At 31.2% G+C, this 26,480-nt stretch overlaps 2 protein-coding genes across 3 annotated transcripts in view; one reads left to right on the top strand and one right to left on the bottom strand.

The window, feature by feature from the left end:
• Nucleotides 1-25,097, bottom strand: part of LOC113398899 (uncharacterized) — a 37,426-nt gene extending 12,329 nt beyond the window's left edge. Inside the window, exon 1 of one of the 2 annotated variants that reach the window (XM_026637842.2) lies at nucleotides 24,729-25,097. The gene's annotated coding sequence lies outside the window, so the exon portion shown is untranslated. Of the gene's footprint in view, nucleotides 1-7,718; nucleotides 8,035-24,728 lie in introns of those variants that run through there. The other variant, XM_026637841.2, reaches the window with a different exon arrangement.
• Nucleotides 25,098-25,561: 464 nt separating this feature from the next.
• Det (Deterin) lies at nucleotides 25,562-26,443 on the top strand. Its single transcript, XM_026637849.2, has 2 exons — nucleotides 25,562-25,940; nucleotides 26,214-26,443. The coding sequence occupies exons 1-2, from the start codon at nucleotides 25,665-25,667 to the stop codon at nucleotides 26,340-26,342; spliced, it is 405 nt and encodes a 134-aa protein (XP_026493634.1). The 5' UTR covers nucleotides 25,562-25,664; the 3' UTR covers nucleotides 26,343-26,443.
• The last annotated feature ends 37 nt before the right edge of the window (nucleotides 26,444-26,480 follow it).

The following is a 26,480-nucleotide window of genomic DNA, read 5'->3' as shown; positions in this document are numbered from 1 at the left end:
CGTCATAACGGACCACGGCTAAATTACGATGGATCCGCCCATCCATCAATTTGACCGATTTCATTTGAACCTTTAACAGTGTCAAATGTGAAACAAATTGTGCAATGTACTACCAGATTGCTTAAATATATTTATTGGTAAGCTATTCGGAATATATATTACATTTAGGATATTTCTTTATACATAATACTAATAAAAAAAAAAACGCGCTAAAATATATTAAGCCGTTAGTTTTTCTTTTTGAGCTAGGTAGGACATTAAGGTCGATATTGACGCGCCTTGTCATTTGTTGAAAGTGTTCTTTGTGTTTTATTTGGATTTGTAAGCTTAACTGAGTAAGTAGCTCACTTCAGTATGTATGATTTAGTGGTTCATTTATGTTAAGATCAAAACGAAGCTTTTCTATATTTGGTGTGTTAGTAAATTGTTTTAAGTATTTTTTTTTAAACTATTTATTTTCTAGGTGCTAAAATTATCTACTAATGAATGAAAAACCAACTAAACATATATATGTGGCTTAATAAAATTATGTTTGATAAAAAAAACATTCTAACCGATGAAGACTAAAGGTATATATTATTTTTATTACTATCTAATCCGGAAACACTTATATTTATCGAGAAATACTCGACAAGTCGGCAACGTGATTAAACATATAATAATAACTAATTAGATAAATATTAATTCCGGGTGGATTTAAAAAAAAATACGTTAAATTTATTGTAAGTATGGGAGTCTAACTTATTAATCACGAAATTTACATGTATATATATACATATTATATTATACATTTTCGAAGTTTTTATTTCTGTATGAACTAGATGGCTATAATTAAAGAAGATAAGATAAGCAACATTCAGTCCACGTTATATTAATAATGAACACTGAAACTTAAGATTAATTAAAATAATCTATCATTATAATAAAAAATATTGAAAATGATTTCACGCCTCCAATAATACCTCATATTTAACCTAGTTTCCGCTCAAACTCAAACTCCAAATTTCTTTATTCAACATAGAAGCATCACACTTACTTATTGATGGTCAAATTAAACACTACCACCGGTTCGGAAAAAGGAACACCCTGACCTGAGAAGAACCGGCGTAAGAAACTCAGCGGGTTTTTTTTTTTTGTCAAATTTAGTAGATATATAATTGTATATGAATAGAACCAGCCAGGAAGCGATCTTTTCATTCCCAAGATGTGCTATCAAACATAAACTCACTAATTGTATAGGAACCTTTCGCACACAAGCGTTCTTTAACAATTTTTTTCCTGTTGTAGAAGCGTATACATTGCCCCACAAAAGAGTTACTGACTCTATGCAGTCGAGTAACAGGAGTAACAAGATTGTGTTTGTTCCTTGTACCAATGTTACGGGAATCACATTTTCTCATAAAAACATTAATATTTTCCCGTACATACAAAACATTACAGAATATATATTGAGAAGCAAGTCAATATCTTAATTTCTTTAAATTTATACCTTAATAATTCCTTGGCTCCTAGGTTATAGATTGCGCTAATAGCCTACTTCTGCAGCACAAATATAGTAAGGATAGCGGCTGCGTTACCCCAAAGCATAATACCGTAGGACATTGTACTGTGAAAGTAACTGAAATAAACTAGGCGAGCCGTATCAACATCGGTAAATAATGATAATTTTTTTGACCGCAAATGCCGCAGAACTCAGTCTACCCGCCAATCCGTTTATATGGGGGAGCCACAGTAACTTGACATCAAGAGTAAGGCCAAGAAATTTAGTTGTTTCAACTGGATCCATCGATTCCCCATTGATAAGTACATCGGATTTTACATTTTGCACGTTTGGTACGCTAAATTTTACAATTTTTTTTTTTTATTATTCAACCTAAAATTATTTACGCTAAACCAGTATACTATATCAGACATAGCATTGTTTACATCGTCATACTGTACCTGTTTCCTATTAATTTTAAAAACCAAAGAGGTATCATCAGCAAACAATACTATATCATGTTTGTTCCCAACAAGAAAGAGCAAGTCATTTATGTATATGAAGAATAGAAAAGGTCCAAGAATTGATCCTTGTGGGACCCCCATACTGACTGAGACCCCAGGAGACCTTGTCCCTTTAACGTCAACCCTCTGAATTCTATTGTTAAGATAAGAAGTAAGAAGGTCGAGTGCACATTCTCTAATTCCATAGTGATATAGTTTCCTGACCAATTTCATGTTGAACACAATCAAAGGGTTTGGATAAGTCGCAGAAAATCCCTAAGGCATCCTGCGACTTCACTATTTATGACTTTATTATTATAGTTTAAGTTCAATTCGGAGCTGCAACTGCCACCTCTACCAGTTTCACAATTAATAATTTTCCAAGTCATTTTTATTTTGTCATGTGCATTCTTAATTCTATTTTTTATAGTTAAAGACTTTGCCAAAACGCACACTTTTCTAAATAATTTTGAATAGTTACTTACATAGTTGGTAAAAGTGGCACTGTGATTGTACGTCCTTTCATTATAAAGCTCGTACATTCGTTGCCTACTTTTATGAATTCCAATAGTAGCCCAATCATTGAATTTTAAAAAGTTTTTTGTATTAACTGTTTTAGAAGTGAATATTGCATTAAACTTGTTTCTAATTAATTTAAATAGATTATTATACAAAACATTGGGATTATCACTAAAAGATAGGTGTGGGAGATTGGCCATAATATTACTTCTAAACTTCTCAATACGACTTGTGGTCAAAGGAACAAACATTATTTTTTCGGAAATGCTTATTTTTTTAACATGGAAATTAAATAAAGCTTGTTGTCCACAATGATCTGAATTTAGTTTATTAATAATAATTTTATTTTGTGGAATATGGGTAGCAAATATGTTATCTATGCAAGTTGCTGTGGAATCTGTTATTCTAGTTGGTTCTAAGAACAGATTTACCAGATTATATGAACTTAACAATTATCTGAATCTAATACTTGTGGATGTATTATGCAGTAAATTTATATTAAAATCTCAACAAACAATAATTTCTTTATTAGATTCAGATAATTTCGATAAAACATTTTCCAATACATTTTCAAACAATTCATATAATCCACTAGGGGGCCTGTATACGCATACAACAATGACACGCTCAAGCTCTGCACTGGCTATTTCTATAGTTTGCTCAATAGAAAGGCTCACAATATCTTTACGTTCCTTAAATTTAAAATTTTTACTCATATGTATTAAAGAGCCACCGCGTATAGCTTTATTCCTACTGAACAAACTAGCCATCTGGTGCTCACTAAAGTTAAACATGACCTGATAATTGAGAAGCCAATGTTCAGTTAAACACATAATATCAATATCATTACAGGTCAAAAATAATTCAATTTTTAGGTCCTTCCCTAACATTCCTTGAATATTTTGGTGCACCAGGTTTACAATTTTATTATTAGCTATTTTCTTTTTCTCTTTATTGACTTCTATGGTATATACTCTTGGTGCCAGAGATTACCTCTATTGTCTTAGAATTTAATTTAAATTACTTGGAACATGTTCCAAAATATATGGTCTTGTATTATTATACTGCTCAATAGAAGCAGTTGTCTGGTCAACCAAACAGTTGGTTGATTTTGTAACAATAAAGTATGATAGCGTGCTTGCTATCTGTCTCTTATAAAAATTTGATAGGTGACACCTATCACATGTCAATAAACATGAATTATCATTAATTCTATTATTAATATCAATTAATTCCATTTTATTATTGATGTCATTTTTTGATACATAATTACTATTTGTCATTATATGTAACATATTATTTAATTAAAACCTAATTGCATTTTCCTGTGGCATTTCTTTAATATAAGGAAATGTGAACATTCATATTATTTCTACATTTAATTTTAATAATTTAGTGTAGTAATTATCAAGATTTTTTTTGTTCACATTTCCCCTTCTCCAACTAATATAATTAGTGTAGTAGAAGGACAATGAGTACAATTCAAAATACTATTCATTATATGTGAATAACTTGCACCTGGCATACAATAATTTGTTACTAATTGTCCCTTACACATGTAATTGAGCAAAACATCCATATCTCTTCCCATTCCATCACTATAAATTTTAGTACATTTTTTGGTAGCAACATGATGTGTTTTGCTTGGTATGGCGCTGACATGAGCTGTTGACTGAGATGGAGGCACCATACCAGTACACAGTCCCGAACGATCCCCAGAGTCAGAAGCGTCCTGACAATCACACGCATAGTGTTTTATGAGAGAGTCAAAGCGCTCCGAATTATATTTACTTAAGTCTAGTAAAACGTTCATGGCAGCGATATGACCAGAAATTTCCTTTTGGGACATTTCATTTTTTTCTTTTTTTGATATGGTGTCTAATGAGCTTTTTAAATATGATATCTCAGCCTGAAGAGCATTCACATCAGCCTCATAACCTTATCTCATATCTTTCACATTCTTATTATTCTCAATCATTTTTAATCTGAGTATTTCTTTCCTTACAGATTCTTTCATAACTAAGGCAATTATTTCTAGATTTTATTAATTTTCGTGTTTTCTTAATATATCTATTAATTTTAATATATTTCTTGAATTTATTTTTATTTAATACTAGATTGGAAGAACCCATGTCATCACCAGTCAAATCAATTGTCGAAATGTCATCGTTACTGGTTAGCGGGAAGACTAATGTGGCTAGTTTATTCGATCTCAAGTACCAGAGAGAGAGCAGGTGTAAGGTCCTATTCTGTAACCCAGACAGAAATTCATGATGATTAGAACTACTCAATAGTTAAGACGTAAAAGAATCAGATTTATAATTTCAGTTACAATTACGATAACATGTTCCTTCAGCTATACATTCCAAGCGGGCAATATTTGTCACCGTGATAAACTGGCGCTAGGCGCGTGTCGGATACATTGTCTCCATTGCCATTATCCATTTATGCTATAACAACACCTCGTTACGTCGTGTTAACTTGTTGATTTGAGAGACGAGGTCTCAATAACAGGAAGACATCCAAGTATTTGTTATTGAATTGCACCAATCATATCCAATAGTCACCAATAACCAGCGGATTGAATTAGTGATTCTATATTGCCTGGTAAGTATTTGCAGAAATATTTATCATGATGTAAGCTAGTACCTTTATTATCCTCAGAACATTTTCGTTTTATTTTAGATAGGTAAACGAGATAATGGGCCATCTGATGGTAAGTGCTCCCCTTGATCCTCCATTTTAAGCCAAGCTTTAGCTGTTCATCGATAGAATAACCAAGTAATTACATTACAAACCCGGATGCCTGCAAAACTACCCCAAGGAAAATAACACAATTACTCACATCATCAAATCATCAGTTGTCTATAAAAACTAAGGTTTCTATAAAAGTGCTTTGAAGTAACTGCATAAATTTCAAATGAATCTACGCACAGTTGCCTTCAAATAGATATACTGCCACTAATGCCAAATGCATTTTCTCAAAGATATTTCCTATAAAAAAACATAAAAGAGGCGGCGAAACGTCAGCCTTATAACTTAACAAAACGAAATGAACCGTATTATAAGGAGTTTAAGCTTTAACAAGTGATATGGCTTGAAAATTTTAAAAGAAATAAACTTTACTGGTGTAGTAATAAGGTTTATTTTTCCGGTAATGGTGTTACAACACATTTGGCAAACTGCCATCAACTGCGGAACTGTGACGCAGCAGGGTTACGTAGACTGTTTTTGGGAGGATTTCGGAGTGGTTACATTGTCAGCAATCATAAGATCGTGTTAAACAAACAGCCTATTACATTGCGAGGCAAAGCTAATAAATATTCTTTGTAAGAATGAAAAATATAAGGATATCCATTAAACTAAGACTATCGCCATAAACAAGAACTAACAAAACAATGTGATTACGAGATATATACCAGATATAACTCAAACACAACTTTCAAGTTGAATTTAAGTAGAAAACCACCTTTCTATATCAACACCATTATTTGAAAAAAAAAAATATAACTTTAAGTGCCATGAAAATATGACTGAGTTTCGGAACAAACTTCTGCAATTAATCTTTGTTTTATAGTTAGTTATATTTGATTTTATCAGAGGTATTAAGCATTCCATCGATTTATCAAACGTAAAATTAATGAAAACGAATTTCCGCTTTGATAAACCGAGGCTACGTTGCTCGTTCATTATCACTAAATAATGTAACATATCTATTTAAAATCATAAATTAGGAAGCTGAACATCAAATAGAAACGCATCATCATCCCGACACAAAGTCCACAAACACACGTGTATAAACACGTGAATAGTAAACAAAACCAAGAATTACAACTTAATAGTGATATTAAACAAGCAAACAATAAATAATTCTCTAAAGCGACTCAAACGAAGGCGATAACAGTAATAAGTTATCTAGAATACGTTGACACTTTATCATAATGTTGAAATAAGTCACTAATCTCCAAAACGTTCACAGTGCCGCATCGTTTTACGTTCAAAGTGATACATTGTTAGAGAATTTAAGTAAAATAAAAATTAAAAACATTGAAGAATATTACAATAAGCGTTACGAGAATTTTATAAACTTTGTTTAGCGGGAATTTAGTTTCTATCACTCATCTTTCCCTTTCTGGCATTATTGATTTGTCATTCAAAAGAAGAAGATCTCATTGTTTAAATAATCAACCAATAATAACAGTTATAAACTGAGCTGTTGGTCTAGTGCGTAATATTTGGAACTAAAGATTCAATTCTAAAAAAAAGTCTAGTAAAGTAGTGTACTACAGTGTACTACACTACTTTACTAGACTACTACATCATTGCTATACCCATACATTATATTTATTTCATGTAATTTTTTTTTATTAAGAAATTGCACCCGTGCGGATCACTAGTATTTAATAATGTGAATTGTTTTATTCCATATTGGTTAAACTTTACATACAACATAAAATAATGAAAACTTTTACGAAAATACAAATATTATTTTATATTTAAACTAAATTAAATTTACAAAGTGAAACTTGTTTCGAGCGCAATGACGGTAAAAATTTAAAAGTCAAACTTGTTTTAAAGTAAATTTTGAATTGAAGTGCACGGAGATGCACGAGCTTTAAACATACATATATTTTTAATAATATCCATAATATATATCATATTCTTATACATTTGCATCTGAGGTAAATCTTTATAACCAGAACAGTACACTTCAAACGAAAGTCAACCTCCAAATTGTACACTATTTGAACAATTGTTAAAAGTAACGTAACACGACGATACCGTTTCAACGACATAGTCGTATAAGCAATTGAAATATAAAAAACGACACATTTAAAATTTAACCCAATCTCAATACATTACAAAATTAAAGTAACAGCTCGTTATTATGTCACAGTTTTGCAAGGGTTAGATATAATTCCAACATTCTACCAGTAACCAGTTCGGGTTGAATTCAAATGTGGCTGTGTTTATCCGTCCCATGCTTTACTTTTACCGCCATGAGATGAATTATAAACAATCATTTATCCCGCGAACATCCGCTAAAATTCACCCGTGTTCTATTACCGTGAACCATCGCAGCTCATAAATATGACACACACATATATAGTCCATGCACATCAAAATTATAATTAATTACATTAACTTCAAGCTTAAGAGAAGTTTAGTGACAATTTAAAACGATTAAATAAGGTTGTAAACAAAAACAGAATCACCTTTATTTGTAGCGTCATGTTGGCAGAGTTACTTATGATCGCCGGCTTGCCAAAACACAATGTGTTCAGTGAATACCACCGCATTCCCAAAACTAATAACGGTCACTATATATAGAAACACCTTATATCCGTTAATATAAACAACACTTAAAAAAACTTTTTAATACTTTTAAAAAATAAAGTAAAAGCTTCGATGATTGAAACGAGACGGTACGTTGCAATAAGTTATATACAGCTGGAGGTTAAAGATGTCCAAAATGTAATCGATGTCGTTACAAGTGATATTGTGAAGTACACGGTCGTGGACACACTGAGTAAAGTGACCGGCGCGCGCGGTCCCGTCGCCTCATTATTTAATAGTCAGATAAAAGATTATCTATTGAGTCGTCCTCGGTCAATACGACACTAAATTACGTATTTATGATTGAATGGCGAACTGGTGAGATAGCGGCGGCTAATACATACATGACGCGTCTGATGAACGCAATCTTTGTCAAACCTATTTAATATATCTAAATTATAACTATTTTCATTAAGAAGATTTTAACTAAGGTAAATTATGCAAGTAGTTATAAAATTCATAATAGTTTCGTAAAAAATATCGTTCTTTAAACACTTAAACCAACCGTGAGGAACCAACAAAGTTGCAGAAGCGGCTGGTTATAGTGGAACTAACTCGTGCGAATGTTCTAGAAATAGTAATACTTGATAATATTAATTCGCTGTGATTAATCGTTTATATAATTGTCTTTAAATAAAGTTATCGAATGGACGACGTTACACGACAGAGGTCCGTAACCGGCACACATTCTGATGATAAATGTCACTAACGAAGATAACATTTAATCGTACTCTGTTAATAAAATCAATTATTTAAGGAAGTAGTCTCCAATAAATACGTCGCAAAAATTTATCAAAACAATTGTAAATGGTTTTTTAACAATGGTAGATATTTTGACATGTTCATTCATCGGCTTATCGTCTATGTTAAATCTACATCAGTTTAATGGGAAAAAATATACTACTCATTTATATTAATGAATTTAATATAGTCTCTTTTGTCTAAAGTTTACGGTCCGCTGAATAGTCCGCTAGAAAGATTACAACAGATTCTATCTTTTATTATGACAAAAGACCTTGCGGATTTGTATTCAGATTTTAATATTCCTATTTGTTTTCAGAAGTATTATTATATGGTTGTTAATTTATCCCTCAGAACAGAAGTTTTCATAAATGCACAACTCCATGCTAACGTTAACAGTATCAAATCGACACCTACAATTTATACTACGCTAACTAGAATTTTAGTGAAAATCGTTTTTTGTGCCAAGTTGCTTAAAATATGTTATTTTATATGTATTAATAAAATCGTGAAGAAATATACAAAATTAACGAAGTTACAAATTTATACAACGCTAACTAAAGGCAATTTTTGAAATCAATCGATTTATATTACGCTAACAATTATTAGCGGAGTGTGCGCACACATTCGAGTTAGCGTTGTATAAATTGTTGGTGTCGAAATGCTGGCAAGCGGAATCAATATCTGAGTTGATTTGTTAAAGGATTTAAGTAGAAAGGACGTGCATACATAAGCACAAGTTTGTTTTTTTATAGCATATACGAACGAGAAAGAAATTTTCTTCCACAAAGCTCTACCACCAAATATAATTGTAACAATATTGTCATTACAGTCAAAAAGCAACGTTCGTAAGGAATTACGAAACCAAAGGCTATTTAGATGATGTCACACCTTGGAGATGAGACGATCGCCTGAAAGACACAATAAAAATACACATAAAAATATTATTTTACGTACCACTTCGTAATACATGATCTTCCACCGATTCTTGTCAGGTCTGACGTATTTATTTCCGAAGCTGTAGATTACATATTATTAAATAAAGAATTTGACTCTGACATTACGTTTGCTTAGATTTTGTTAGAATGTTTGAAAATATATATACTCTGGTGCTATTAAGTTTAAAATACTTTTTAAACTCAAATTATCATTAGTCTATTTTATCAAGCGTACAATAAACGTCAGCGGTTAAATAGACTTTAAGGCAAAGGTTATCTCAACATATCCCTGATTTCGGACCGAGCGAATAACTTTTGATTATTTAACCGACATCAAAAAAAGGAAATACATTACTGACGCGGTTAGAGAATTACGTATATATGAAAAAGGCTAAGCCTATTTGGATAAACATGCCTTTATTATATTAAACTCACATCACACTTTACATAAAATTGAATATGCATGAAACTTATTTCACCTTATTAATTTTGAATACCTTAATTTTATAAGAATTTTTATTTTCTGTACCTATGTACTAGTAAAGTCTATTACTACTATAGTCAGTGCTATTATTATTTAAATTCTGTGCCAGAGACTCGTGCAGAGTCAACTTATTTTGTATTCAAAATACTTATATTTAAGAAGTTTAATATATTACTATTCGTTATAAAAATTCCACCGTACAGTCTGGCGAGTTTTAAAGTACATACAATTCCTTTTAATAAAAACCCCAATTCGATTTTATCAGCGCACTTTGTGCTATTTATGGAGTCGGTTTATTTATTTTTTCTTATCAAAATAAATAGCACTTTTATAATAGCTATAATAAAAACACTCACTTGAATAATACTTTACAGACTCTCTCCGAATTGCTCTAATATTATTAGTCATATTTAGTACAGGCAGCGTCATATATACATACTTTATATAAGACGCCGACTGTACACTACATGTTTAATAGCGATCTTGCTTAATCGTCGAGGTAAGACAATCTTAAAACAAATGCATTGTCAATTCTAATCAGGAGTGCGATTCTGTAAGAACTCACATCGTATCTCACTTGTGAAATGTTGACAATCGATTTACAGTGATACGCCATTTTCATACGTGTATGATATACATTTTATAATTATTATACTCAATATCACATATTACATTCTGACATTACACGCTCATGTTCTGCGGTGAGATTCGAGTTTCTTGTTACAGAATAGGCCTACAGCTCGAAATCTTTATTCGTAAGCAAATAATTCTTCAATTATATTGACTACCAATAATAAAAGATCTTTCTACATAAATGACTATTAAATTATATAGAAAATTAAGTTTATACTAAAACGCCGTACGTGATTTTAGTGCCAATTCTCACTCGACGATAGCAGACGACGTGACTACAATAAATTTGAATTAGTTTTATAAACATTTTTGGTTTAAGGGTAATCGTCTAACTTTATAGAAAGTGTTCAAATACGTTAAACTCACTGAATAACAAATGTTCAATATACTATGTATGTATATATACACGACGACAGTTAAGTAGTTCAAGATAATGACAAAATTTGTTTACACGGATACAAAATAAATGCAAGTTTGAATTGTATACATATATGTACTTAAAATATAATTCCATAAGTTCTTACCTCTTTTAGTAAGGAGTATGTTTAAAATATGATTTGTCTTAAATTTTTTAAACTCAGCATCACGAAGTCATGATGTTTTAGGGTTATTAAGGAAAACAAACTCCCTGGTATATTTTTATTTAAACTCAAGTTATTTTGGAATAATAGAAATATTATTCAAGATTGTTTAAAACAAAATTATTTACGTTTATAGAAATCTATTCGAACAGCCTTCAAATTATGTCCTACCAAGAAACATTTTTTCCTAAGTAGTTCATTAACGAACTTAACCTTGGCTCTTTCAGTTCCAATATATGGTAGAATATCGCTGGAGGGGTCTTTTAAGTGGCATTTACGTAACGGCATGGGAAGTCACTCGGAAAGGTCAAGGTCTTTAAGTGTATAATTTTTCATTAGGAAAATATATTATTTCATTAATCTGTATAAGTAAATAGTTGCCAAGGTAAAGAGAACTACTTGTTTACAATACATTCATGAAAATAAACTTCCAATAAAAAGATAGAGTAATTTATACACAAATGACGAATCTCCTAATTTTCCACTCTCTTACCTTACGGGTGGAATCAATTGAGAATCAATCAGCTTCGCTGATTGAAAAGGAACAAACAAAGAAATAAGATCGAATTGGCAACCTCGTCCTTTTTAGGGTTCAGTACCCAAAGTGTAAAAACGGGACCCTATTAAACTTTGATGTCTGTGCGTCCATCTGTCTGTCACGAGACTGTGTCTCAAGAACCGCAATAGCTACACAGTTGAAATTTTCACAAATTATGTTTTTCTGTTGCCGCTATAAAACCAAATAATAAAAACAAAACAAATATTTTTTTGCCCTTTTTTGCTCGATATCTATAATAGCAACAGGTAGGCACTTGAAATATTCTCAAAATACTTAGTTGTATATTTACTTTAATAATAAGTAAAAGAAAAATATTCAAGTGGACTCACATACAAAAAACGCCATTTCTTGCTCGATATCAATAAATTTGTGTACCTACTGTTATTTTCCTAGTCAATGGTACGGAACCCTTCGTGCTCGAGTCTGGCTCGCACTTGACCGGTTTTTTTATATCAGTTAATAAAATCAATCAGCTAATGTCAAAACTATTGAAATGGCGTTGTAATTTACAAAGTAATATTTCCTGCACGGTACTCTAGAACTTCATTAGGACTCACCCTAGTTATATCACATTACTTTTCTAATAACGGTGCTTCCCGTAAAGTATTCTTTTAAAATACTTACAATTTCATCAAAGTAATACCACGTCAATTACTTACTTCGTGACCTAATTTTTTAACATTACAGAAACGGTACGGTTCTTACTATTCCGAATGATGAAATGAAAATATCTTTTTTTTTTTAAGAAAAAACGTCATACGACAGCGAGACGATGTGGTTTTATGAAGATAATATTAAGTTACCTAAAGCGGTTACAGAAGCACTACCAACTAAACTAAACATAAAATAAAAAATTGAAACCATTTCTTGGAACATTAAAGCAAAATTAAAGTTTTGCACCTTCGCAGAATGCTCAATTTTTTTTACACAGCATTAATGCCTATCACACATCAAAAAAAACCATTGGTACCAATAACATAATAGTAGATAATAAACCACCTAATTATAAATTTCTGGTCCAAAAACATACAATTTTTATAAAGGAATAAACATACATAAAACATGTAATGAAATTATTAACATTGCTCATTTAAATAGAGTATACTTAATTACTAACAGTATTTAAAACGGGATATTTACCATGTTTTTTATTTTTATTTGGACATTCGTAGATAATGTCGAAATATCGAGCTCCACCAAAAATAAAAATAACCATGTTAATTTAAAATCTTAGTATACTTAATGTTTGCCAGACGGTGCAATGAACCGTTTCATGAAATTTAACAAGACAAGAGCACCCTAGACTAAATTTAAGTGTATCATCTCATTTAATTTAATACAACTTTGCACACGAATTTATTGATCAATGTCTTTATAAAGTATATCAATGTTTTTTTTTTAATATTAATCCCGTAAACCATACGCAAACTTCAAAATCTTTGATAACTAAATATTTCATTCGTTCGCGTTTACCTAATATTACAACCTGCACTTGACTAAGGATGCATACACTACATATTTTTGCGAGCAATTTCACATGTATTTTAATAAAAAAAGTCGAACACAGTATAATCCAGTTTTACACTTCAAAAAATTTAATATTTTTGTTATTTTAGCACGGTTCCACGTTACGTTTGTTAAGAGGTATACAAGTTATTTTCAGCCGTTGAACCACTTTTATTAATAATAAGCTGTCGCCCGCGGCTTTGCTCGCATTTTAGGTATTGTTTGTCAAGTGTTAGACATAAAAAAATAAAGTAAAACCTTCCTCGGAGTTCAAGATTACTACATACCAAATTTCATCAAATTCGTTTCACATGTTCGGATGGACTGACGGGCTGACAAACAGACAGCAGCCAGAGTTTCTTTCGAATTTATAATATTGGTATAGATTAATTTTATTACATTAAAAAGGGTTTGCTTTTATTTATATGGAATTGGAATTGCATGTTTTGTATATGGATTTGGAACAATCATTTGAATCGACACGACTGACTTAATTATAGCAATATTATATTTTATAATGGGAAGGACTACTTCATAATAAAAACAATGAAGGCGATACGATATCGCCACAATTGCATTGACGTGTGTCGATAATATAAATCTTAAGATATCACAATTTATTGCATATATATCTAATATTAATGTTTATCGGGCACTAGCTCTTCCGCCTTTTTCAATCTATTAACTAATCAAGAAATTATGAATCTCCGAAATCAAGCCCGTAATACGTAGGTATATAATATCCTTTTTGTTTAAATTTTCTATATCCTTTATTTCACAAGTATTTATTTGCAATTATTTGTAAGATTTATCTCAACCTTTTTGGTAATTTTTAAACTACTAATTTCTGCAATCAATAAAGATTTGAATGAACCGTAAAATAATTTAAAAGTATTTTAATTAAAAGCAAAGTTTTCATACGCGTGAAAGTTTCATGACATGTCAAACACCAATATTGTTTTCATTTCGTGTCATACACGAGATACTAATCGAAGATGGAAAATAAACACGTGAATATCTGTGATAAATATTCACCTCAACCTACAGACGATGATATGACTGTCATGTAAAAGACTCCTGACATTGGCTTCGTTCCAACGTGTAAATTTATTACGAATAATGTAAAATTAATTTTGTTTCAACCACACTTACGTACGATATGCCATCGCCAAAACTATTTATTCTTCGCCGTTCCCCATCGTTATCGCATGATAGGGAAGTTGTAAGCACGTTATCGATTCCATAACTTTTTAAACTTCACTGATTATAAGTTAACGATAGCTTTCACCAGAGCCGTCGACTGAATTTACTTATCGTTTTAACTAGTTCAGTTATTTTGAAAATTCACTTTTAATGGCATCGTATAACCGAATTTATTCTTTGTTTTTTACCCTATAACAAAGTATGCAAAATGGGAACATGTTTTTTAATTATAAATACTTTTAATTGTAGGCGGTAATCACTTTAGGTCAATTCGCGCTGAATTTATTGTTATGCATTAACAAATTACCAAGACTTAAAGCTTAAATAAGTGAAAATCATTTGTCAGATAAATATCGTGATATAACTCATCTAGTACATTCATTTCATGGACGATGTACGAACAACAATAACGTACGTCACACTCATTACCAAAGGAGAGCACTTAAGCAAATTGAAAATATACGTTTAGTTTAACTGGTCGTACGTTTTGTTAAACTCTGTTGCGACAATGAACTAGCATTCTGAACAAGTTTAAAATAACTTGACCTTAATTGATGACTGTTCCAGATCGTTCCTCGTTTCCAATAAACGGATAAGTTCAGAATATTTATGGACCAAGGTTAGTTTTTGACAACCTATAAATTTAAAATAAATTAATACCCTAATTTACATTGTTATCGAGAGACATAATAAAAATACATATGTACCTCATACAACAAGAGAAAATGTCTGTACATTGAATAATTATTTCAAATAAAGATTGCTCATTTTTGATATGGGACAATGAAAAAAAGGGTACAGGAACGCAAAAGAAGCATTCTATTATTTCTGTCTGTCAGACACGCTAATCTCGGACACCACTGAACGGATTTCCTTTCATTTTCACAGGTTATTTATATTCATCATTTATTGAAGAAACGAAGTTTATATATATAGATCAACTTGGAGCATCGTTCAGGTAGTATTGTTTCAATGACATCGGATGACAGTGAAAAAAGTTACTTTATTTAAAAATAATTTAAAACTCGCCGCTTTGCGGATACATTTTCAAAGACACTGTGACACTGACGATAGCCTCCGTGCGTAATAAAATCCGTCTTTAATATGGATGAATTCGCTGGCACATCAGGTAGAAACATTAAACACCTCGTTTTATTAAGAGATACTTATTGCTGTCAATTAGGTGAATAAATAATGATTAATTATTCATACTCGTAGCGATATAAACTTGGTGGATATCCATAATCAGAAATAGCACTGACCTAAATAGCTGCGGAACTGTGGCATGTACCAGACGCTCCAGACTGAGAACACCTGGCAAATCTGATAGGCATCATTATTGTGTTATTTCTCTTATTAAATCAAATTGCCAGTCAATGAAATCACCACCAAGTGCGTAATTTGTGGAAAGGCTATTTGATAATTCGAAACGGCATCGCCTTTAATATATTTTTATTATATCTATCATCTAATTAAGCCTTTATATATTACAAACGGTGCTAAATTTCAATTTCTGCCTTATAATTTCCGATTTTTTTTACATAACATTAACAGCCTGTAAATTTCCCACTGCAGGGCTAAGGCCTCCTCTATCTTTGAGGAGAAGGTTTGGAACAAATTCCACCACGCTGTTCCAATGCGGGTTGGTGGATATACGTGTGGCAGAATTTCGTTGAAATTAGACACATGCAGGTTTCCTCACAATTGTATTCCTTCACCGCCGAGCACGAAATAAATTATAACCATAAATTAAGCACATGAAAATTCAGTGGTGCTTGCCTGGGCTTGAACCCGAAATCATCGGTTAAGATGCACGCGTTCTAACCACTGGGCCATCTCGGCTCAATTTCAATTTCCGATTATTCGTTCTATTTTCGAAGTTGTTGTTAGTCTGTTGCGCTCATCTATATTCTTTTGAACTCTAGAGTCTTGTTAATTTTCAAGAACTTTCATAGCGCTTATGAATATTAATATATTTGAGGAATAATCGCGATCACGAATCAGCAACGCTCATTAAATATTATTTAATTAAATTGTCTGACTTTAACATTTATCAAATGAAGGTCGTCACACCTCATTACTATAGAAAACATTTTTCCTTTATTACCATGATTTCCTTGTATTTTCGCTATTGAAAAGATAATTAAACTTCTATTTAACCGAATTCAAAAAGAAGGAGGTTATCGACTTTTATCGTATCGTATTTCTTTTTTTATTCTTGTTACCTACTTCAGAACTCTGTCATTTAGGAAATCTATTTGGTGGTAGTCCTACTCATCATATATTCTACCGCCGAGCAACAATACTTAGTATTTTTGCGTTTCAATTTGAAGGGTATGATCTAGTGTAACTACAGGGGACATAACATCTAAATTCCCAAGTTTGATTGCGCAACGGGTATGTTATACGACCCCAATTCCTGGTGGTAAGTAGTAACCACTTACGATCTGGTTTATTTGCCTGTCTGCCCAACGATAACACAAAAAAAAATAGAAATATTTTTTAGGAGGAATACTTCCCGTTTGGTTTTATTTAAATCCGAAGAACGAATGTTAAAGATTTCACTTTGGCTACATCGAGAAGCATTGTCTTCCACTCATTGCCTTATCCATTCGGCTTTTTCCTAAACCTATAAATTTGAGGAACACAAGGTTCTGCGTCCCTTTTTTGCGAACGTTTCTCAATTGACCTTTCATATCAATTGGCCCTAATTACTACTTGAGACATTCGACGACACTTCCCACAATCGACTCGATCCATATAAGTAACTTCTCCTGTTTATTACATCAATAACTTTGAAACGAAGTATCTGTAGAACTCACATTGACTTTGAAAAGGGAATATAAAACCGTTTCTAACAACTTTATGTATATAAACTAAATATATATAAACTTTTACATACATACTAATAAAATATAGAGATCGTAGAATGTATCAGTCCTAAATACAACAAACCCCTACTGAATAGAAGGTAGTGTAATAAATAATGACTTTACTAAATATTTAGCTTTTAAGCCACATGTATTATTAAAGAGCCTTCTTCGGCTATTTCCATGCGCCAAACTTCACGATAATTGGTTGAAATGTGAAAGCAGATTAACTCACTTTCTATTTATATTAAGAGCAGCAATAATCGTACATAATTAAAAACTACAATTATTTTAAACGGAATAATGCGCGATGAAATATGACAACGATGGTAATGTCCTTCTGACCGATTACAGCAACGGCATTAATTTTCAGGAGTTACTAACGCGCAATATACATTTATTTATTTATTGAAAAAGTTACACCATCAACTCATCACTAAGCACTTAAAATAATATCTGATGTGGGTAACATTCAAAATGATACGTCTTTAAAGGTGTAAACAACATTGACCTTCAAAAATATTTTTGATACAGTTTATATAAACCAAACTAACCTATATAAAATATAAAATCAAATTTTATTTCATTGAAATTAAGATAACAAAGATAAAATACTGTACTGAGGAATATAAAAGCAAATTAGAAAATTTAAAAAAGAAAAAACAAAACTTAAATATATTATAATAATAACTTATAAGGTATGAGATGGAACAATGAGATCTTTGGAATGTTTAACAAAATTAGTTTTATTATTATGAAAGATGTCAATAGACTGACATAGATGTCAAGTCATTAAACGAATTCATGAGTCTGTTAAGAGATGCATATTTACCTAAATTTGTTTTAGATGTTGGAGTACAAGAGGATTTTTTAATTGGACGTCTAGGAATAGTACGAGGAACTGATGAGTTGATATGATGGATTCATTCAGGTGAAGATATGTCACCATGAACTAATTAATATAAGGTCAAAACATCAGTAATTTTACGGCGCAATTCAAGCGATATAATTTTAAAATATTAGATTATAGTGCACTAGTGAAACAAAAGATAAGTCCGTCATCAGGAAAGTTATTCCATGGAAAGGGATACTCTTACACAACCGGAAAGAGTTTAATGAGCGGGGCCGGATGCTTAACGTACTTTCCAATTCACCGAAAAGTACACACTGAAACATTAGTGATCGAAAACCTAATAATCATTTATAGATTCGGGGGTTGACGTTGTTTGATTTCAAGAAATAATAATTTATATAACAAACACTTTTAAACACTATATATATCGTAATTTTTGTAACGTTAGGATATACTTTCAAATTACAATGTTCAATTTATTAAATTTCAAACCAGTAAAGCGAGTTAGTATTAACAAAAAAATTAAATTATGATTTTGTAAAACCAATTGAAGATTGTTTACAAGCGAAGCCATGCATAATACCCGGAATCCCATTACGATATTCAATCCTCCACTTTATCAGAAACAACTTGCTTCACATGACAATGTGTTTATTGTATACCGTACAATGTTTATTATCTTTCAAATAAATATATTACGTGTGAAAATTTTAGATTAAGCAATGACTATTGTACCTCAGCGATCATAGGCAAGATTACTTACTAATCGACGAATAAGATCTGCAAAGAGATCAATGTGTGAAAATTACACAATACTATATTTCTGATGTTCAACGATTAATTAATCTAAAAATTTTAGACAAATCCATACGTATATTGAAGCGGTCGATCTATTACAATTTCCTTTGTTTCTATATGATCTTTTGAATGGTTTCCATACAAAACAACCTCGACAAATGACGACTTTGGCAAACGACATCGAAATTTTCCCAAAAGAAATCACTGCTAGTATTCGCTCTGACAGTAAAATTATCCAATTAATTTTGTGTTTGGCCGCAATTCTCTGATTGGCTGGTCAGCATTACTTTATAAAAATCGACCGAGAATAATTACCGCCCAACGAAGCAAGACTATTGCAAATGATGTATTTTTTTAAATCTCGTTTTTTTTCTTAATAATCTAATCGTTATTCGCTTTAAAAAAAAAGAATAATGAGAAGATTTTTTTTTTATTTCTGACATTTGATTATTAACATTACTTGTATGGATATAATAAATAATTCCATGCATTCATCATTCAAACTTTCTTTCCTTAAAACCCCTATCCAAATAAACTATTTTAGTTAACCTATTAGTACACAAATATGTTTAATTAAGACAGGAAAAAATCCTTTTAGTTCATGGTGAAGCAGGAACCGTAGGATTGCGGGATCAACCGCAGTGCGGATGCCGCATCGATCTCATGCCGTATCCCGGGAATAGGCTCGGTTTCTGAGTACGACTCGTTAACAGTACGCAGAATGTCTTTACAAGTAGTGATATAATATCAATTATTATGACGACTGCAATTAAATTTACCTGGATAAAATTTTTAGCTTTGTATTGTTATTATAAACAAATCATATCACGTCCAACTGTTACATTTTGTATAACGACAAATGAATTAATCCTACTTCTAATATATATGTCTATTTACATATTATAAACATTTTCTTCTTATAATACGGTCTTTATGCTCTTTTAAAACCTATCTAATTTCTTCGTTTGTTTTTATATGCACATTTTTTATCAGAAACTATACTAACATATTTTTGTAATAATTCACTGGAATTACCTACAACAGCCTATTCAAATCGAAGAAGTAATAAAGATAAATAAACTATAGATTTATATATTTAATGCGATTTGTTTATATATTAGCTATATTATACAAAATAAATAGTTCATCATTAATATATTTATACAAAAGGTCATTTTTTCGACCGACTATCTACTATCGACCAATGATATTGCACCAATTCGATGTCAAATATTGTTTATTTCTCATACTTCTTGCTGTTTTAGCTGTACTGCTGCGGCTCCGTGAATCGTTGTTTTTTATATAATACAGATAGACGAACGGACACCGCTCATAGACATTGGCACTATCAAAAATAATGGGCCACTAACGTCGCGAACTAAGATGTTGTATCTCTTCTGCCTGTAGTTAGACTGGCTCACTTGATACAGGAACACAAAAATACTCAACATTGCAATACCGCAGTGAAATATCTGATAAGCGGATGGTACTTAGACGACCTAAACTAAATTGAAGAATTTGATACCTAACGCGATAATAGATCATATCTGACAGATGCTTTATAGCTTTCAAACAAACAAAACTCCAGTTCCTTCAAACAACAAGTTTCTCATTTTTAAGAAAGTTTGGAGCCTATTCCACCATTGCTAAAAAACGGGTTGGTGACTAATTTAAAAACCAGAAACTTCAGATTTTCGTGAAAGTATTCTAAAGATGTTTATGTTTTGTACAGAGATATTTATGTAATGATTTTGTGTGTTTTATTTCAATGAACAGCTACCGTTAGTAAATAAGACTGTTATATTTTTTATACTTTTCACAGTGTAGACGAAAAGGTTACCAGGTTAGAGCGTTTCTTCCAGCCTATTGAAAAGAAATAAGAAATGATTTTATTTTCGAAATCTTGCGGAGACAGCTTTTCCACGCACTCTTGGAAGCTCACTTAGTAGTTATTTTTTTATTCCGTTAAAAAACGTCACAACGGAACCTATGCATTAGTATTTAATTTTATTGTAAAACTTTTTTAATTTTTCTCATGATATATGCGTACTTAGAAGATTACCAACACAATCTCGCGTTCCATTGAACCCGACAAGACCATATAATGTTATGTAAACAAGTGTGTGCTTACGTCTGAATTTATTTTTAATGCAAAAAATAGTTTTAATTGTTAATAGTTGGAAGGTATATTCCTGATAATTTTACAAAAACAACCTTATTAATATCATAAATACAATTACGCTGTCACGTCTTAAACTCACGTCTTAGACTAAATTGAAACGAAACACATTTTTCATCTAAATTAATAATACCTAGCCCTTACTACCATTTTTAAACTATACATAACATGAAGTAAAAAGATTTTGTAACGCCTTTGTTAATACGTAGAGGAGCGTAAAAACCTCTACGATATTGACTTCTGAAGGAGGTGTTGGCTTTATAAGATATTTCAAAGAGGTCACGCTTGTATGATGAGCCTGTGAGTCTGGCAGTACTATTTAGTGGCGATGAACACGCGACTTGAGCTCGAAGGAATATCAATACTTACAATTAGCCTGAGCAAACGTCTTAAGCAATTGAGACACGGTCGATACTTAGTACCAGATTGTTTTCTTTACATTAACGACGCGTTTTATTGCTTTCGAACCGACTGGGGCTGAAGCTCTACATTATAGAGCTTTAACTTTATTACAAACAGGATTACTGTTAATCCGAGCTCAGCTCTCGTCTCACTTTAATACTCCATATTTAATAATGAAAAACCAAAGTAACTCCAACGATACAAGATAATGGTCTTCTGTTTTTTCATGTGTCATATTTTGCTACGTACAGATGTGAATTAAATTAATAAAAAACACATACACACACACATAATATTACACTATTAGACTTCTTAAAATATTATTTTATTTGTCAGAATGTTCAAATCCTTCATGATAGAAAGACCAACCAAAATATATGTGATGTAGGTTCTGTAGCACATCGTTATTGGGATTATACAGAAATTATGCGGTAATACCTACTCAATATTTTAGCTATATATATTTTTTAGAATTATTACGATTATCTTGTCTGAGTGTTTTTTTTTTTTATTATGTATATAAAATAAAAAACTGTAAGGCTAAATAATTATTGTCATTATTTTCAAACAACAATATTGGGTATGTAGTCATGAATCGTAGTTTAAATAATTTAATAAAAGTTACGGAAGATGGGTTCATCTAATAATAACCGACAGAAACAAAAAAATGTTTCAACTTGATTAAGATCAAGTTTGTCGGTATTAAACCATTTCAATCCTGTAACACGCAAAGCATCTCTTAAAAACAGTTATACTCTCATCGTATTAATAAATAGATGTTCCTACCGCTGGCAAAGTTCTAGACTCATTGATCGGGATAGTGTTTGAATCCTTTTCATTGATTAAATGCCAAAAGGACAGACGAGGTTGATTGGGCCCTAATTATGCAAATTAAATCTAAAAGGACGTGAAACGATTAAATGTTAACAATATAATCAACAAAACGTCGTAGAAAAATGATACTGGGCGTGTTTTGTCTCTACGAAATCGCTCCCTCTCATCTATCGGAAGTCGCTCTCTCTGCAATACGCAGAGCCGGCTTCGATATACTTGACCACCCACAATATTCTCCAGACTTGGTCCTGAGAACTTTTCACTTATATGCAAAATTAAAGGAGCATATGCTGGAACGACTTTTGACAATATTAACGTTATGGTTTTTTGTAAAATATAAATTGGCGGACGGCCGATTTAGCCGCCTGATGGTAAGAGGTAACCACTGCCCATTACATATGGCATAGATATTAGTGCTGTGAGAAATATTAACTATTTCTTTCATCGCCAATGCGGCTTCGGCTTTGGAATCTAAAATGTTATTATATCTGTAATCACACTAGCTCATTCAAAATTGGTTCTATACATAGCTTGTTTTGAGAGTTAAGAAAATGTTTTATTTTTCGAGTTTCTCTCTACTTTCTAGTTTAGAATTTTGATTCACTTCATAACTTAAATATGAGAATAAACTATGGATTTGCGAAAAAATGGCTTTTTGAACGTTGACGAAACTGTTATCGGAATTTTGTAAGTAAAATCAAAGCGGAAATAAGTAGTTAAGTGTAATAGTGTTGTATTATAAATAAAGATGTATTAATTATAAACTGTTAGTAGTGTACAATATAGCTGAGTTAATACCAAATCGCATGAAATACGTAAATCTAGGGTTTGTTTACCTTTGTTCCTACTTCCATTGAAATAGGCTATAACTACTTTGACAGTTTATGCTGTAATCTGATTACAAACTTACAATATAGTAATTGAACATAACAAATTGACCACACCAACATTTTGTATACAATGTACATGCAGAAAGTGACAGTAAGTATAGAAATGGAAAAAAGTCAGGTCTTAAAAAAATATATATTCATATCAAATGAATTTCATTTTAATGTATTTATATATCATATTAATCTATGGTATACATACTCATATACATCTTACCTTCACCTTAAGGTGACCCGGAAGAGATCACTGTTTTAGCGGTAAGACTACCTCTTGTACATCTTTCTTGTTTGTAATTTATGTCTATTGATGTACAAAAAAAAAATATTATGATTTGATTTGAAATATGTCAATAATATTTTAACAAATCTATTAGAATCTAATTTTTCCATAAACAATATTATCATCAAGTGTTTTAATATTGCCTAAGAATGACTGCTATCGGTGCAGTGCACACAGGTCAATTAAATAACACATTTGAGTATACAATATGTGTCTAAGATTATGTCAAGGAAAAACCTTTGATGATGAATAAATGAAGAAATGCATATTCAGCTTAATATCGCAAAGTAGATCAAATTAGTAAAATATGTTCCAGGGTTCCTTTTTAGGTAAGAAGACCTTTGCCAAGTAGAGGAATATTTATGAGCTGAATTATACCCACCTGCATTGGAGCAGTCTGGTAGAATAAGCTCCAAATCTTCTCTCAAATGGAGAGGATACCTTACCCCAATAATAGTATATATACAGACTCTACTTGTACTATCTGGCAATGATCAATGTTATCTTAACATTAGAACTTAATTTAAAATTAGTGTTAGGTATGTACTATTTGGATAATTTTCTACATATGCTAAACACTTTAAAATGAGATATTAATTTACATAATTATTTAAAATTTCTAGTATTTGATGATTTAGTTTTATTTGTTCTTTTGGTTTATCATTCAATTTTAACATATTTTATAGGATTTTAAAATATGATTTTAGAACATAAATCACTTCAGTTTTGTATAAGCTAAATAAATCTTTATCAATAAATTGATATAGTCACATAATAAGTCCTCAAAATTAAATTAAATAGTGTTTCGAGGTTATAATTACGAAAATTTGATCAAGGAAAATAAATTTATTTACTTGCTAAAGTAAAATAAGTTTCAATTGTTTTAGAAACTAGCCCTTAATACTTACTAATATAAAGTATCGCACCTATTTCTAATCTATCGATTGCCACCCTGTGATATTTTTTTATCTTATGGCATGATATACAAGGTTAAAACTAAAACAGTACACGTGTGCCTCGTTTTGAGGACACTAAGACCAAGAAAATGTATATGAAAGTAAAGTTATTTTAATCACATCAAACTAATGTCAATTGTTCAAAAACTGAAGTAAACAATATATAATCGTGTTAATTTACTTACCAAAATATTGTACAGTACAGGACGATGCTAGAAAACAGCTCGGACCATTGCAAGCTTCGCGGAAAACATTAAACGCTCGACGAACACTATTCAATGACAATATATAAATAACAAAAGACAGAAAATATTAGGCACTTGTTTCGATTACTTTGGAAGATTATTTTAAGAAATTGCTTTATATATTTGTACCATAAATTGAGTTATATAGCATTTATTCGGTATATTTAAGTTATCATACGTATATAATATGATTAGACAATCTACGTTTTCGACATAAAACACCAACACAAAATTACTTTCTACATCAACAGAATACCACTACCTATCTTAACTAAACTGTGGCCGAACATGGACTTTGACTTTCCTTCCATTGGATTGGCTAGTCAAAAAATGACAGGGACAGATAATACTGTAACATAAAAACTTTAGTTTATCTGCGGATAATAACATAATTGACGCGGCTAAAGAGTTCTACCTATTTATAAACGTAATTATAACAACATACAAGTTTTTTTTACATAACCTTTTATGTATGGATATTTTGTAGTTAAAACATGACATAATAGAACATATAATAAAACATTTAAGTTATTTATCTGTTTCTATAACCCTGTTTCTATGCAATTTTTACAGGCAGGAATTGTGCAGCCTTTAAAAAATACATACTTAAATGAAGATTAATACATGCTCAAAATAAAATAATAAGAATCAAGCGTATTATATTGTAGACTTTATAAATATTAAGGCTGTATAATGTATATCCTTGTCTATTAAAAAAAAAGGAAGAATTAAACAAAAATAAAGGTTGACATTGACATCTGACTGTTGTCGATATCAATAAAAGCAAAACTTTTAAAAATTCAGTTACCGCTTAACGGTTTTTGAAATTTGCTCGTGTGATTCTTATAATATATCAATAATTATTCGATATCAATAATGGAAAGTCCTTCTTTATTCCTTGTCGAGGAACGTGTTAAAACATTCAAAAAATGGCCTTTCGATGACAAGAATAAATGTAACATCCGTAATATGGCTGAAGCTGGTTTTTATTCGGTGGCTACTGGCGATGAAGATGCAGACGCAGCAAAATGCTTCCTCTGTGGAAAAGAACTTGATGGTTGGGAAGCTAACGATGATCCTTGGGCAGAGCATAAAAGCCACGCCTCTAAATGTGCATTTGTTCAACTCGGAAAAAAAGAAGATGAGTTATTGGTAAGTAATTTTAATATAAATATATTTCACTAAATGATGCCTACAATGTGGATATAATATATTCTCCTTCCAAGTAGCTCTTAATTGGCTTTACCTGTGTAAATATTTACATCTCATGCCAATGGTTGTAATAAAGTGGTTCAATAAATAAATTTTGTTTTATAAAAATTAAAGTTATACCAACTTATAACATCAAGTTTGTAGCCTATTGCTGAATAACATACTCAAGACATTCTTTACATTATTACTTAACTTATTAATGTTTTCTTTTAGCTTTTAGAGTACCTCTCGGTCATTAAACAGTATATGATTAATGAAACTAAGCGCATAGCAGAACTAGCTAAAGAACAAATTGATGATAAAGCAAAATCGGTAAGAAGAAGATGCTTAGGAAGGAAGTGATTAAAATAGAATGTTTATTACAAGTGTGTAGTTAATTATTCATTAATATTATGTAATTTGTATGCTAAGACTGACTTTGTTTATTAGTACATGCATAGAAAATAATTGTATTGTTTCAAATGTGTAATCTATTCTTTT

The sequence above is a fragment of the Vanessa tameamea genome, chromosome 9 (assembly GCF_037043105.1).
Source record: "Vanessa tameamea isolate UH-Manoa-2023 chromosome 9, ilVanTame1 primary haplotype, whole genome shotgun sequence".
Lineage (NCBI taxonomy): Eukaryota > Metazoa > Arthropoda > Insecta > Lepidoptera > Nymphalidae > Vanessa > Vanessa tameamea.
This window is presented reverse-complemented; position numbering and strand designations above follow the sequence as displayed.